Here is a 14,923-nt window from a genome sequence, read left to right as displayed (position 1 = left end):
ACCCTATAACATGCCCGGCTTCAGTTAAGGTCTTTCAGCCTCCTTGTGGGAACAGGTCTAGGTGTTGGCTTTGCCATCCCATGGTTCATAGGGAGTGTGGACAAGTCATTCATTTTCTTTCTTCACACTAATTTTTAAAAAATTATTATAATTATCATTTACTTTACATTCCACTCCCCGTCCCCATCATGGTCATCCCTTCCCACAATCCTTCCCCCACCCCTCCCCTTCTCTTTGAGCTGGTGGGGGCTTCCTGAGTATTCCCCCCCACCCTGGCACATCAAGTGTCTGTGAGGCTAGATGCATCCTCTCCCACTGAGGCAAGATGAAGCAGCCCAGCTAGAACATATCCCATGGGTAGGCAACAGCTTCTGGGATAGTCCTGCTCCAGTTGTTCAGGACCCACATGAAGACCAAGCTTCAGATCTGCTTTATGTGTGGAGAGGCCTAGGTCCAGGCCATGTATGTTCTTTGGTTGGTGGTTCAGTCTCTGAGAGCCCCAAGGGTCCAGGTTAGTTGATTCTGTTAATCTTTCTGTGGAGTTTCTATCCCTTTAAGGGCTGCTATCTTTCCTCCTATTCTTCCATAAGAGTCCCCAAGCTCCATTCAGTGTTTGGCTGTGGATGTCTGTATCTGAGTCAGCTGCTGGGCAGAGCCTCTCAGAGGACAGCCATGCTAGACTCCTGTCTCTGAACACCAACTTTCAAAACTGCATTATGTGTCTGTGTATATAATGCACCAGGCAAGCAGAAGGTATTTAGTAGGAATCCAGGTGATCATGGACAGGTTCTGAGCATCTTTGTGTTCTGAGGGACAATATTAACAGGAGTCCTTAGTTACTCTTGCATCCTTGGGACCCAAGGCAGCCTAGCACGCAGTGGGTGCTCACTTTATATGATCCAAGGTATCTTGGCAGGGATCCCCTAAGAACATTTATGAGTTACAAAATTAATAAATGGCAAACCAGGAGAAAAAATAAAAAACACTGTAAGTAATGTAAGTAGGAGGTTACAGATTTGCTTAGCCAAGCAAGAGCAAGAGAAATACACCTTATGTAAAGAAACAGAATACCTACGTGGTATAAAAATATGAAAGAACAAATTTAAATATTACTCTATGTTCATATTCAGAAGGCAGAGAAACAACTTTTAGGAGACCAGGGGGCAGTGACAATAAAGAACCTAGAGGAATCTTCAGTTAATGTCCTAAAAGAAGCAGATGGGACGAGCTTGATGTAAATGTAGTAAGCCTAGAGATGAAAAAACAAGAAGACACATGAGTCACTTGTGTCTGGACTCTCCCTTAAGCAACTCTTGGGAAAGAAGAAATTAAACGGGGCATTGTATAATATCTGTACATGTTCCCTCACCGAAGGCAGTGGCAGAGAAAGACAGTTAAAATCTGGGCTTCCTAACTTATCCAGTCACACACTGCACTGGAATTCCCCCCAAAGTCTTAAGGGTCTCATCAACATCAGTGGCTAGTCCCCAGTGAGTAGAGGAGAGAGATGATGGGTTTACAGGAGGTGCGGTAGCTGCTTTCTGGGATGCCTTGGAAGGTGCGGGTCCAGGAGGTGGCAGCAGAGGGCGCTGGGACCTCGGCCTGGGCCCGCCTCTGCCATTGGTCCGGGCTGGGGAGCTGGGTTGTGGAGTTGGTGGAAAGTGACAAGTTGGGCGAGAAGAGAGATCTCGGAGAGCTGGAGGAGCGGCGGCCGAGTGAGCCCCGAGACTGCAGCCCCAGGCACAGGGCACGTTCTTCTGGAGTAGGAGCCAGAGACACACGGTGCGCTAGAGCGACGCAGAGAGCCTGGGACTGAACGGCCGGCCGAGGCAGGGCTGCTGCGGAGTACCGGGAGGAGCCGCGCTCCTGGGTCCCGGGCGGCCGAGCGGAGGAGAGGGAGCAGGTCAGGGGGACAAAGAGTTTTGCAAAGGCCCCCCAGTGTCCTCCGAGTGCCTGCGGCAGGACGAGGTGGCCAGGAGCCCTGGGCGAACCCGTGGATGTTCTGCGCGCCGCTAGGGAGCCGCCAGCACCGCCACGAGAGGAGGAATGCACCGGCCGCGCCGCCGCGGGACGCGCCCGCCACCGCTGGCGCTGCTGGCCGCGCTGCTGCTGGCCACACGCGGGGCTGCTGCCCAAGGTAAGCCGCGCCCGCGCCTGGGTTCCACCGTCCGTCCCCCAGAGCTATGTGACGGGCGAGCGCCTCGCTGGTCCAAGAACCCGGCATTCGACCGCCGCCTACACTGGCCGCGGGAGGGAGGCCCTGAAGCTCGGCAGCAGGCTGGAGTGCTCTGGGGGACTGGTCCTAGACATCCATCTGTGGTTGTCAGTGCGGACAGGAAGTGTAGAACGACTTTGGAGGGTGTGTGTGTGTGTGTGTGTGTCTTGGGGGAGATGCTGGTCCTTTGCCTATCTCTCTCTGGATTCCTAGCGCACCCCAGCTGGGGTCCAGTTTATCTACTTCTCTGTCCTGGAGGGAGTTTGTATTTTCAGTGATGCCTCCGACAGAGCCCAGGCGGTCCGCGAATCGGTACAAACAAAAGCCCTGTACTCCCTTGGCCTTGAGTCTTCACTTCATGGTGTTCGGAACCTCCCGCCCTCTAGAGGGTCATCCTGCAGACCAAAACCTTTGCTCCGATGCTGCCAACTTTGTGCAAAGTATGCAGTCAGAGGAGGCCTGATGCTCCAAAGTACTCTGGACTCCGGGTGTGTGCAAGTGTGTGTGTGTGTGTGTGTGTGTGTGTGTGTGTGTGTGTTTCGAGATGGAAGAAAGGGGGGTCATCTAATGCATATTTGATTTTGGTCATCTCCTGAGACAATCGCAACAGTTAGAGAAAGCCTCCACCCTCAGCCAGAGCGTCTTAGTTCACTGCGGGAAGCTTGGATCCTCGCTGGGTCTGAGCCTGTACACAATGAGAGGGAAGAGCCCGCTGCGCCTGTGGAGACAACCAATTCATTCTTTGGAAGTTAAAGGGGGAAAGTTGATTAAAGTCTCTTGGGGTCTTGGGCCTCACTTTTAACATGCATCCCTTGAGGGGGTGTTGGAGCCCTGGACTCTTCCCGCCCTCGCTTCCAGCCCCTAGCCTCTTTAGATAAATAGATCCCTCCTCTTTATCATTCATCTGTGAGCCAGTTAGGGAAGAGTCTAGTTTACTGACCAGCTGAGGAAAAGAGCCATTCGCTGAATGACTGCTGAATTCGGTTTTTGTTTGTTTGTTTGGTTTTGCTTTTGTTTTTGTTTTTGTTTTTTTTTTTTTAACTGAAAGTTAGGGGTGAGTTTCTTGGTACAAAGCTCTCAGCAAGGAAGCTGAGTGAGGATTTTGATCTCCTGGGGGTGACTCTGGGACCGGAGCAGTGCTCACCCAACAGAGTTCTGAAGTGTGGTGGTGCTAATCTACTAGCTCCGTGGGGGGTGAATACAGTTTCTAATTGCCATTAAGATGCAGATCAGCAGGGGTGCCCTATCTTAAGGGAAAACTCTGATGAATTGTAAACAGTTTGCTCTCAGGGATGTTTTGCACGGGGGATGCCAAACATCTGGCTCTTTGCCACTACACCTGGGCCCTGTTGCAGACCCGCGTCCTGCGCAACTGGGGTGACGGTACCTAAGGCTGGGTTCCTGGCCTGGGGGCCTTGATTAATTCCGTTGTTCCCGTGGGCTCCTTTACTTTGTCTTAACCTTTCATCAGCCAGTGATTTTGAGGTCATAGCCTCTGCTGATTGGGATGGGATGAGGTGGGGAGGTGGGGGGTATTCACCATCTTTAGTCATTTTTTAAAGCCACCCACACAATGAATTTGCGAATGTAAAACAATACTGTTGTCAGTAGTTACCCAAAGTTCTCTCTCCTTCCTGTTCTGTATTCTAATGATGGGTTCAAAGCTGTTGCTGCCTTACCATCTCTTAAATCCTTTTCCTCCTTTTTTTTTTTTTTGATCTTGATCGCTCTTCTGGCCTGAGGTTCCTAAGGTAACCCTGCCTGTCAGTGGCTCAGAGCATGAGCTTAAGAGGAGATATATTTTATCTATTAAATTGTTACAAGAATTAAAAATGGATCAGTATTTCAATATTTCTCCCATCACCTTTCTATTTGATTGACAGGAAGGAGAAAGCCTTTATGTACATAGTTTCTAGCCTGCTAGTTGTTGACCCTCCCAGCTACCTCCTACCTGCCCGAAGGTGAGCTTCTGTAAAAAGTATAAACATTCATTACTTCTCCCAGGACCTCCAGACTGTTGGAACCCACCTGAGCCTTTCTCAGAATTGTGCTCATTCTGTGGTTTGACTGCTTGAAGCCAGAGGGAGGTGTCCCAAGACTCAGCTGTTATTTTCTAAGTCTCCAATTGCTATGTCAGTAGGTGTCTGTCCCTACTTCATTTAGTATAGGAGTCTCCTGAGGGCCATGAGCCTGTCAGTTTTGCTGGTGAATTCATTGAGGGCCCTCATCAGTCAACTCGAACTTTTACTAGGGATGTTTGGAAAAATCCTACTGTGATGGCTAGGGGGCACCATTCAGAGGCAGGATAGGTGGAGGGTGTGTGGTCAGATTGCCTCTGGCAGAACTTATTTATCAGTGATTTATTTTATTGGAAAACCAACTACGCTGTTTTGCTCCTCCAATGGCTGGGATACTTACAATTTATTTTATTTTACCTTTGTATGTGAGTGTGTGGTGCAGGGAATATATGTTTGTGTTTCTGTGGCTGTGTTCACGTGTGTAAGCATGTGGGTTTTCCTATGAAGCCAGAGGTCAGTCTTCTTCAATTAATCTCTACCTTGATTTTTGAGACCTGTTCTCTCACTCCACTGGAGGTCATCTGTGGAGCTAGGCTGGATGGGCTTGTCCATGCCTGGAGTTTTATGAGCAGGTCCAGCTTTTACAGAGTTCTGAGGACATGAGTTCTGCTCCTCATGTTTGTAGGGCAGGCACATTACTTGACTGAGACATTTCCTAAGACCAAGAGTTCTTTCAAAATCTCAGCTTTGATCTATTTTATTCTCTGTCTCCTGCATGTGAAAATAGGCTCCAAATAAGACTTTTAAAAATGTTTCTAAATGCATGTCACTCACATCCAAAGGAATATTTTGCCTGTGGTTTGATGACAAGCACCTACACCACTTCAAATATTAAAAAAAAAGGTATGGAGCATACTATGAAGAACTGATATTTTTAAACCTTATGTGCGCTGCTATAAATGTCTATTTGAAGAGAAATAGACTATGCATTTGTACAAATATATTAAGGGGACCACAGTTTTGCTAGTGAGTGGAGGAGAGAGAACATTTTGGTTAAAAACACAGCCCAGTAATCAGAGATTATTCATTTCCCATTTTCTAGTTAAAAAGAGTAGTATCAAAGGAACCCACTAGCCAAGCTTAATGGCTATAACTTAGGCTTTGGCATTGACAGACCTGGGTTTGAATCCTCCCTTTCATATTGTAGGCATGGTGGTTCTGTTTCCTGAGCCTTCTAAGAGTTTTATAAAACTTAAATAAATCTGAGTATCAAGCACTAGAGAAGAGCCCCCAGCCTACAAATTAACTGAGGAATTAACTAAAGATGCAGGAAATTCAGGATGTTCAACCTTCCAGAAATAATATACAAAATTCCACAAGTAGGTTGATAGACATAGGCTGATACTATAATCAGATTTTCCAGGAAATAGCAACACTGAAAAGATAGAGGCCACTGTATAGTGGCAGTTTTGGAATTTTGGTTTCTTAAAACACACACTCGTGCACACACACACACACAGACACACACACACACACACACACACAGAGAGAGAGAGAGAGAGAGAGAGAGAGAGAGAGAGAGAGAGAGAGAGAGGGAGAGAGAAAGAGAGAAATATTATAAGAATGTGCTCCAGGTGTAGGGCTGTGGGTCTCCTTTGGACTGTTCCTAGCAGCTGACTATGATTTGCCTAGTGCTCTAGCAGATGCATGATTTTGCCAGGCTCAGATAATTTCTGTGATTACATGATGCTTGGTATTCAGAGCTGGTGGGTGGTTGCTGGTTGTTTAGGGAGGTCATTGGTTATGGTTTGTTAGTATCTGTGGTCAAAGAAGAAACAAAAGGAAAAAAAATTAGACTGAAGGATTTTTCCTATTTCCTCTCTCTTCCTCTATTCTTGTTAGGGGGTGAAACCAGGGAAAAAAACAGTTGGAGAAAAGAACCCACAAAGTATCAAAGACCAGCTACACCAGCAACTTGTAGCAAGGGGAGATGCCTTCCAGGGGAGATGAAAAGGAATAGTGTTGATGGTGGGTTTTTAGCCACAGCCCAGGTCAGCTACTCTGTGAAGTTTCTTTCATGCCCCATGTTCCTTCCTGTTAGATGAGCTGGTAATTGGGCCTGGGAGAAGCTGATGAATGAAGTCTTGTGACCTCAACTAAGCACACATCTCTTGAGCCTAAGCATTCTAAGGTACTCCTGTATCTGTAATTTATTTAACAGACACTTGGTGCAATCTGTTTAATGGGTTAGTTGCTGTTTAAAGCCTTCCTTAGTATTAACTCACAGAACTCTCACAGCTACCCTGGGAAGGCGATGGTATAACTAGCTCGTTGTGTGGATGGGTCAGGTTAGGCACGGAGATGTTAAGCTGCTTTCTCAAGGTCACATGGCCAGGGAATGGCTTTGCTGGGTTTATAAGCCCCGAGTGTTGGTGTTATCATAACTGACCTCTGTCCTACATGGTTCCTCCTGGTTTAGTTCTTACACCTGCTTTCTTTCAATACAGGCCAGAGGTGGTGCATCTTTAGGTTTCTAAGGGCAGTGGAAAGATGTTTTCTTTTCCACCACCTAGAGGGTATAAGAGGTGATGGGAAATAGTCAATTCCACCATTCCTACAGTGCTGCACTGCCCCCACCAGCCTTGCTGTTAGCTTAGACAGAGACTTAAAATGCTGGGGATGGTCCAGGCCTCTTGGTCTAAAAGACTTGCATTTTTGCAGTGTTGTGATGCCACTTTGATGTGGTTTGAGGAGTGTGTCCGGTAGTCCCTTCTGGCTAGCTATGAGATGTCTTTTGAGGAAGTATATGTGCGTTTGCATCTTGGTGCATTATCCAGGGGTAGAGGTGGAGGAGGACTGATTTATTAGATTCTATCTAGAAGAACTGCCTGCCAGCTCAGGATCTCAGTAAGGAGCAGATCCAGGCAGATCCAGCTGTAGCTGGAAAACACTTGACTCTTCCAGGCTCTTTCTCAAACAGAAAGCCCTGGGCCTGGCTTCACTGATCCCTTGAGCTGTGACAGGAGAGATGGGCCCCTGGATGTGCATGAGGAGGAGAAAGGAACAGTCTTCTAGGACTTGAGAAAGTTCTATGGTGTTGAAGGGGGAAGGGAGAGGGGAGTACTTCGAAAATCTTTAACTAAATGCAGCTGCTTGTTACATGGAGCCTGACTTGCATGCCAGGAATATCTCAAAAGCTAACGAATACAAAATAAAAATAAACAGCAGGAAAAAGGCCCGCTCTTTGTTGCAGTAAGCTTGGTTGGGGTTTTCAGTTTGTTTAGGAAAGGGATAATTGTGGCATCCACTTTATTTTGGTAAGGCAATGAATCGCGATGGATGTGATGTCATCGAGATGTCCCTCCCCCAGACTCCTTTCCCTGCCCCCCACACAGCCCCCAGAACACCCAGGCTTGGACATCCATGGGTCCCATGGCTCAGGCAGTTGCCCTTGAGTGAATTACACTGGAAGAGGGCAGATAATTTAATGGGATAATCTTGGCAGACCCAGTAAATTTCACACCCCATCTCTCACTAACAGCAAGGCAGCAGAAGGCTACAACATCCTCAGATGAAAAGGTTGTATAAAAAGGCCCTGCTTCACAGTAACTGTCTGTCCATAAATAAGGTTCTGCAGAGTTTTGATCCAGAAATGTTATTAAACACTGATAAGCTAGGCCTCATAACATTTGGCTTCTACATTCTCTGCCACTTTTCCATAGAACCAAAGCTCCCCCCACCCCACCATTTAAAAAAAAAGTAGCCTAGAAGATCAATCAGGTTAGATTGTTTATTTTTTCAAGTATGTACATACAGAATGGCCTTCTTTGATAGCCATTTTAGAGAGGTGACACGATGTAACAAAGATAAATGAGATTTGAACCCCAGTATACTGGGGTTCAAATTGGGACTTTCCCTACTTGGCTATATGTTACCCACACTTGTATTGTTGTGACCGAATGCCTTAAAGAGACAGTTTATGGAAGGAAAGGTCTGTTTTGATTTCCGATGTCAGAAGGATTTCAGTCTGTTATGGAGGAGGAGGTGGGTTGGACAGCTGTGTCCGTGGAGGTAGGGGTGTGAGGTGGAGAGGATATTCATACTGGGACAGACCAGCAATTATAGCAGGTCAGCATCTTCAAAGGCTCATCCCAGTAACTTATTCACATCAGCCAGGCTCCTATAGAACACGGTTTTCAAAGTAGCATCATAAACCAGGGACTGGCTGTTCAAAGCGTGAGCCTTTGGGGGACATTTCTGGGTAAATCACTAACCAATTTACTACCTTCTGAAAATTTCCTCATCTGTAAAATGGGGATTAGATAGTATCCAGCCTACAGGTTGTTTGTGAGAATTAAAGTACACTTGAGTGGAAAGCACCTGAAGGCACGGTGAACTGGAAGAGGAAGCTGTTGGCTGCCATCAGGATCCTGGGCTTCCTAGAGAAAGCAGAACCTTAAGCTCTCAGTCAAGGGCTGCTATCTATGCAGGAGATGCAGCTGAGAATCTTGGAGCAGCACTCTTAGGTTCTTCTGAGGGTCTGGAGTTCTTGGTTTTACAGGGACAATGTAGAGGCCCAGATCCGAGCTGGTCTTAGGCCAGTGTTGAGATCCCCACAGGAGGAGATTCCACAGTGCTTTAAAAACAAAGGCTCCCAACCCCAGAATCTTTGGAGAAGAGCAACCCCTCCCTGATACTTGGCTCTGGTGGCAATTTAAAGATTCTGTGTACTGAAAGAACGTTCATGCCAAGAAAGAAGAGTAATGATGTATTTGGGGTGGGGGAGGGGTGGTAAAGGAAGTTCTGAAGACAAGGTAAAGTTTGTTTTTCAGTAGGAAAGCCTTTTGTCCAGTGCATTTCAACTCATATTTACTACATATTTATTATATGTGAGGTGCAGTGTCAGGGAAGTAAAACATTATCCCTGTTTCAGGGAGAGAGGGAGGAGGGAAGATTCTGGGGTTGGGAGCCTTTGTTTTTAAAGCACTGTGGAATCTCCTCCTGTGGGGATCTCAACACTGGCCTAAGACCAGCTCAGATCTGGGCCTCTACATCGTCCCTGTAAAACCAAGAACTCCAGACCCTCAGAAGAACCATCTTGAGCATCCGCTGTATGTCCTGTATCATTCTTTACAGTGAGACTTCTGTGTCTCAGTAGCATTGATGGTTGGACCTTTCAAGTCTATTTACAGATTAAGAACATTTGAACTCTGAGAGGCTGATATTACAGCCAACCTCATATGATTATTAAATAGGGATTTTGGATTTGAACACAGGTATTTTGATGGTCACATGTACCCTGTTTCCATATCTTTGATGTGTGGATACTTATAGCATAGAACAGATCCACTATCTCCAAACACCAACCATCTGTCTAACAGGAGAATTCTATAGACTGTGGGAAAGTGCCACAGATGCACGCAAGGGTAGAAAGCATGAATTCCCAGGAAGTTGGAGGGTGAAGGACAGAGAGGACACTGCTTCCTTCTCAGGCAGATTTGGAGCCCTCTGAATTGATTATGGAAAATGTGTACCACAGTTCTACATAGATAGCAAACGTTTGTTTAGTCAGAAAGGGGCCTGGGCAGGATTTTGTCTGCTTCTAAAGCCCTTGTGTTCTTGCCCCATGACATCCTTTTTTGATGTCATCTGGATATAGGAAGTGGTTGTGCTGTCCCTACATGGAAGGGCAGACAGACATCGAGATAATTTCTCTGGCATCTTTCCCTCTAGCCCCAAATCCAGGCTTTGGATTGAAGGAGGGACCAACCACTCAGGTATGGTGCTCCAGTGAATCTTCACTAGTGACCATGAACTGTAGCATTCCAAGACCTCTGGTCAGCACATCCCGCTACCCCCTTCATTCACTAATCATACTGTTTACTGTTACTGTGAGCTGAATATTCTGGTAGTTCCACTGGAGAGATGAATTTGGCTACTGCACTGGAGAATTTTCTGAGCAGTAGATTTGTGGCAGTGCTAGCTAGTTGACCAGCAAATCTGTTGTCATCCCTTCTTGAACACCTGTCATTTATGGCTCTCTCCTAGTTAAGTGATGCCATGTCACTAAATACTAGCCAATAGGATGAGATTGGGAGGACCCAGTGCCACTTGCAAGAGCCATTAAGACCTTCCTGGGCAGGTTGCTATGGTAACTCGAGATGTTATGCGTTGGAGATGTCACCTGATGGAAGGAACCTGAGAGTTTCCCTTCTTTACTGCTCTGTGGTTGAAGCCACCTGCTGGTCCACACTGGCTTGGATTTTATTGCAAACCAGAAACAAGTGTTTATTGTTAAGGCTCAGATTAGGGTGTTCCAGCTATAGCTACTAAGACGATCATACCTAATCAAATGGTATAAACCACAGCATGTCTCAAGACTAACTTAGTGGGTCAGGAACAGCACTTTTAGATAGGATAAACGAAGCAACTTAGTTTTGGTCTTATTATCTCCTATGGAACTTAGAGAACCTTTCTATAAATTAAACTTCTTCCTGAATTACTTCTGACAGATCTTGGGATGCTCATCACTGTGGAAGACCTAGAAGAATTGTGATTGGCTCTGGGGTAGTTCACTTTTAGGTAAGGGCAATAAAATAGACCACTGTAGCATAATTACACAGCCACTAAGTATAGAATTCGCTGTGATGAAACATAGCATCCCAAGAAGGGAGAGAGATGGCCTTGGGGAGGATGTGGGCCATGCTGTGGAAACTCTGGGATGATGAGGATGGTCTAGGGCATGAAAAATGAAGAGATGGAAGAGGAGGAGCAGCGTGGGACACGGTCCTGCAGCTCTGCTCTGTTCTGCTCTGCTCAGCAGGACTCATTCACAGCCGTTCTGGGTTCTTAGATGGGAATTAGCCATGGAGTAAAGCAGTCCTTTGCAATGGCTAGTGAAGAGAAAGCTTTGAGTGGCACCAGGCACCTGGAAGCAGAGAGGGAAGAGAAAGACAGGGTTTTACTTGTATAACCATTTCCTTCCTTCTGCCATCGGTGCCCCTAGAGACCCATAGATGCCTCTGACATGCAGCTCACATGAAATTGTGGCTCTTTGCCTCGGCTGCAGTGCTTTGTTTTGCAGTACAGGCTGCCAAGCATCAGTCCCATTTTGCCTACTTGATAAAAATCCTGGGTTGGGGGCAGTTGTAGTAGCCTGCACATCTAGAATGCTGCTTTGCAAGTGTTTGTAGGTGTTTGTTTAGCTGTTGGGGATTGAACTCAGAGCCTTGAGCTTGTCACTCACTAGGTACTCTCCTAGCGAGCTGCACCTCAGACCTCTGGCTTCTGCGAGTATTTTAACTTGGTTTTCAAGGAACCCTCTGAAAGAAGCAGTGATTTGTTACCCTCATTGAATTGAGTTGTCATTTTCCATAGAATTGTTATTTTCTACATAAGGAAACTGAGGCACAAAGACTGTCTTGTGTGCTTGTAGCAAATCAAGCAAGAGAGTCAGGACTTGAACGTGGATATCTGGAAGCTGGGGTTTTGCTCTTAACCGTGATGCCACTCTAGCTCTGCTTTTCCCATCCCCCAAGCTCTAATTTGTGATTAAAAATTTATGTAAGATCCTAGCCAAATAGCTGAGTGCAAATAATTATAATCAAATCTCTTAATTTGAATAGAGTACTGGGGCTTAAAGAATTATTTCATATGCAATATTAACTTTAATTTTCCAACTAATCTAATGAAATAGGGTTTCTCTCTCTCTCTCCTTTTCTCTCTCTCTTTGGTCTTCTGTTTTTAAGCCAGGCAAGTAAGGTTGGCAGTTTACCCAAGGTCACTCTGTAGGTGGCAGGGTCTGTCTGAAATGTAGACCTTCTCTTTAAATCCCATGGGCTGTTTGCTCTGAAGGATTACTGGTGTTTATAATTCATGCCTCTGCTACATGACGGGTTTCACAGTTGTTGACCCGGGAAGCAAATTTGCCCGATTCTCACTTGTCCCATCAACACGACCCTCAAATCAGCCATCATTGTAAGAAACAGTCTGGAAGTATTTGCCGGTGTGATTTGGAACTGGCACTCCTGTAAGCTAAGAAAGTTCCTGAGCAAATAGATTGGGAGAAGGTACTTCAAAGCAAGGACTTTCCTAAGGGGCTGGCGACAGCAGCTGGTAGATCAGACATGAAGAACGGGCTTTTGGCATTCCATGGGGCTTGGTATAGAGCATGGCTTTTCTTTTCCCATCCGGTCAGCAGCTCTGTGGGCTCTGTAAGATTTTTTTTTTTTTTTTTACTTGTTGAATGAGAAGCATAATGGGCTAAGTGCACTTTGAGAGTCTGGGCAAGATGCTGGCAAGTGCTGGGCCTAGTGCCTGGCTCACTGGCCCATCATGGTTGGTGTGTAGTTTGCAGCCACATCCCTGAGAGAAACCCTCTCTCTGATTTTCACAAGACAGAATGGACAAAATGTCTAGGACTCAGACCTAGTTAGGCTTGCTTATGTGATGTAGTCACTCACCTTGGAGGGAGACTCTTGGATCTACAAGTCTTAGGTTATAATTACGTTTGCATTTCTCAAGGACTCGGATGTGGGGTAAAAATAGACCCTGTTTCGTCAAACCTAAGACATTCTTGAAAGGCTCTTATCTGTTCTTCACGGGAAATTGACACTGTTTCCGGACAGGATTAGACAAGAGGAATGAAAACAGCCTGTTGTACGCTTTCTCCACATGAGCGATGATATCCCCACTGATTGGATTTCACTCCAGCCCAGTGTTGCTTTTTTTATTTTTTTTTAAATGCAATGTTTCCATCCCCTGGAGGGGAGGGGAGTGGTGGTTTTCTTTCATTCTATTAGAACCTTCACTATGATAATAGAAAGACCTGCCTGCAAGTGCAGACCTCAAGGAGTTAGTGCTTACCCTGGTTCAGAGGGCTGCTATATGGGAACTTGCCTGCTCAACATCAGCTTATGGGTGGCAGATACCCAGCAGCAGCAGGCTTTGTGATATGCGTGGTGGTGATTGTCCCTGTTCTTTATTATGACCATTCTGCTCACTTTATCTGGTGCCTCTAAGCCAAGGGATGAAGAATTTCCTATGGCTAGGTAATCTTCACTAAGCAGGGCTGAATGCTGGGGCCTTTAAGCATATATCTGATAAGTAGTATCCCATCAGGGACATGAGAGAGGAACTGAGCATGCTCAGTTCACTCTACCCACACTTATGCCTAGGTCACAGTCCAGAATAGGTGTACATGCTCCTGCAAGAAGGAGAGAGAGGAGCGGTAGAGAAGTCCAGGGAAAACTCACTGGTCTCCCTCCCTGGAAGAAATTTCCAGGCACAGATTGGAAAGCATCCCTCCTTCCACAAGCTGTAGATTGATTTCTTAAGGACCAGTCCATTAGATCTCAAGGCTGGGTTGTTAAAGCTGTAGGTAGGTCAGTCAAACTGTTTACAAAGAGCACTCTTATGTCTTTGCCTAAGGACTCATGTTTAGAGGGTTCTTTAGCTAATGTGGGATGTATGTTGTAGTGGTTTCTGGGTCTCAGAACTAGCACAGCCATCCATCTCCCTGCTCAAGCTAGGGCATTGGTGTGCAGAGGTAAGGGAGGAGGGTGTATCTTCCCTCACCTGCCCAGTGATACCTCCTATGTAAACTACCAGGTCGCCTCAGCTTCCGCTTGGTTAAATATTTGTTTAACAACCAAAGTGAATGCTGGGGAAATATATGGCAATATCTTCCCAGATGGGAAGTTTGCTGTTTTTTTGTTAAGGAAGCAAGATTGATTTAGCCAAAATGGTCTCAGAAGACAAAGGCTGGCCTTTTTTCAGGGCCTCTTCCTGGTCTTGAAGCTTTTCAGAATCTCCACTCCAGAGTGTGACCACCTCTCTGCTCCCAATGGCTCCTGTCGCTCCTCATTGAGCTCCTGCTTGTCCTCCAGCTTTCAGTGTGTCCACAGTCAGCACCTGCTTGTCTTTTGTCCTCTCCCCAAGCTTCACCTGCCATTGTCTACATACTCACCATGTGAGTCCCTTTCACTCAGAAGTGGCTCAGGACCCTGATTTAACTCTTCCCAGTATGAGTTACAGTTGTTTATTGAGCATCTGTTCTGCAAGTCATTTTGTGTTTCATTTTTCAAAAAGATGTTACGTTTTATTTATTTTTATGTGGAGATGTAAACCTCATGGGTGTGGAAGTCCAAGGACAGGTAATGGGGAGTGTTTGTCTCTCTCTCCACTATGTGGGTACTGGGGATCCAAGTCTATTTGTCAGGGTTAGTGACAGACACATTTACTGACAAAGCCATGCTGTTGGGTCTGAATTTCATATTTTGTAGTATTTCTTTTTTGTTTTTCTAGAGCGATTGCTCTAACCCCATTCCTACCCCTCACTCTGTCCTGAGAAATGTTTTTTCATCCACTTACAAGGGGAACTCTTCTGGTTTTATTGTGAAATGTTTGCAATCTAGTCCTCAACCTGCTAAGCCCAACTACAAGAGAGAGTCGAAGATTTATTCAGGATTTAGGAACAGGCTTTCTTGGGTAGGGAAGCTGAAGGTGTTCTTGGGTACATCTGTGCCCAGAGAAAGCAGGTAATATGTAGAAAAGACTTGATCGTGTAACAAGCCTTGCTCAGGGGTGGAAAAGGCTGCCCTGTGTTCTGGTTTCTTTCCTTCCCATGAGGTCTCTGACTTGAGCAAGATAGAATGATTCTCATGGTGTTACCATGCCCTGCTGGGTAGAC

The 14,923-nt window shown here is 46.1% G+C and overlaps 1 protein-coding gene across 1 annotated transcript in view; it reads left to right on the top strand.

The window, feature by feature from the left end:
* Positions 1-1,621: 1,621 nt before the first annotated feature.
* The window catches only part of Ror1 (receptor tyrosine kinase like orphan receptor 1), a 350,188-nt gene continuing 336,886 nt past the window's right edge, over positions 1,622-14,923 (top strand). Inside the window, exon 1 of the mRNA XM_028778770.1 lies at positions 1,622-2,137. Within this exon, the coding sequence (XP_028634603.1) occupies positions 2,047-2,137 (91 nt within the window). The 5' untranslated portion in view covers positions 1,622-2,046. The remainder of the gene's footprint in view (positions 2,138-14,923) is intronic.

Source organism: Grammomys surdaster, unplaced genomic scaffold, assembly GCF_004785775.1.
Source record: "Grammomys surdaster isolate TR1022 unplaced genomic scaffold, NIH_TR_1.0 341, whole genome shotgun sequence".
In the NCBI taxonomy this organism is placed as follows: domain Eukaryota; kingdom Metazoa; phylum Chordata; class Mammalia; order Rodentia; family Muridae; genus Grammomys; species Grammomys surdaster.
This window is presented reverse-complemented; position numbering and strand designations above follow the sequence as displayed.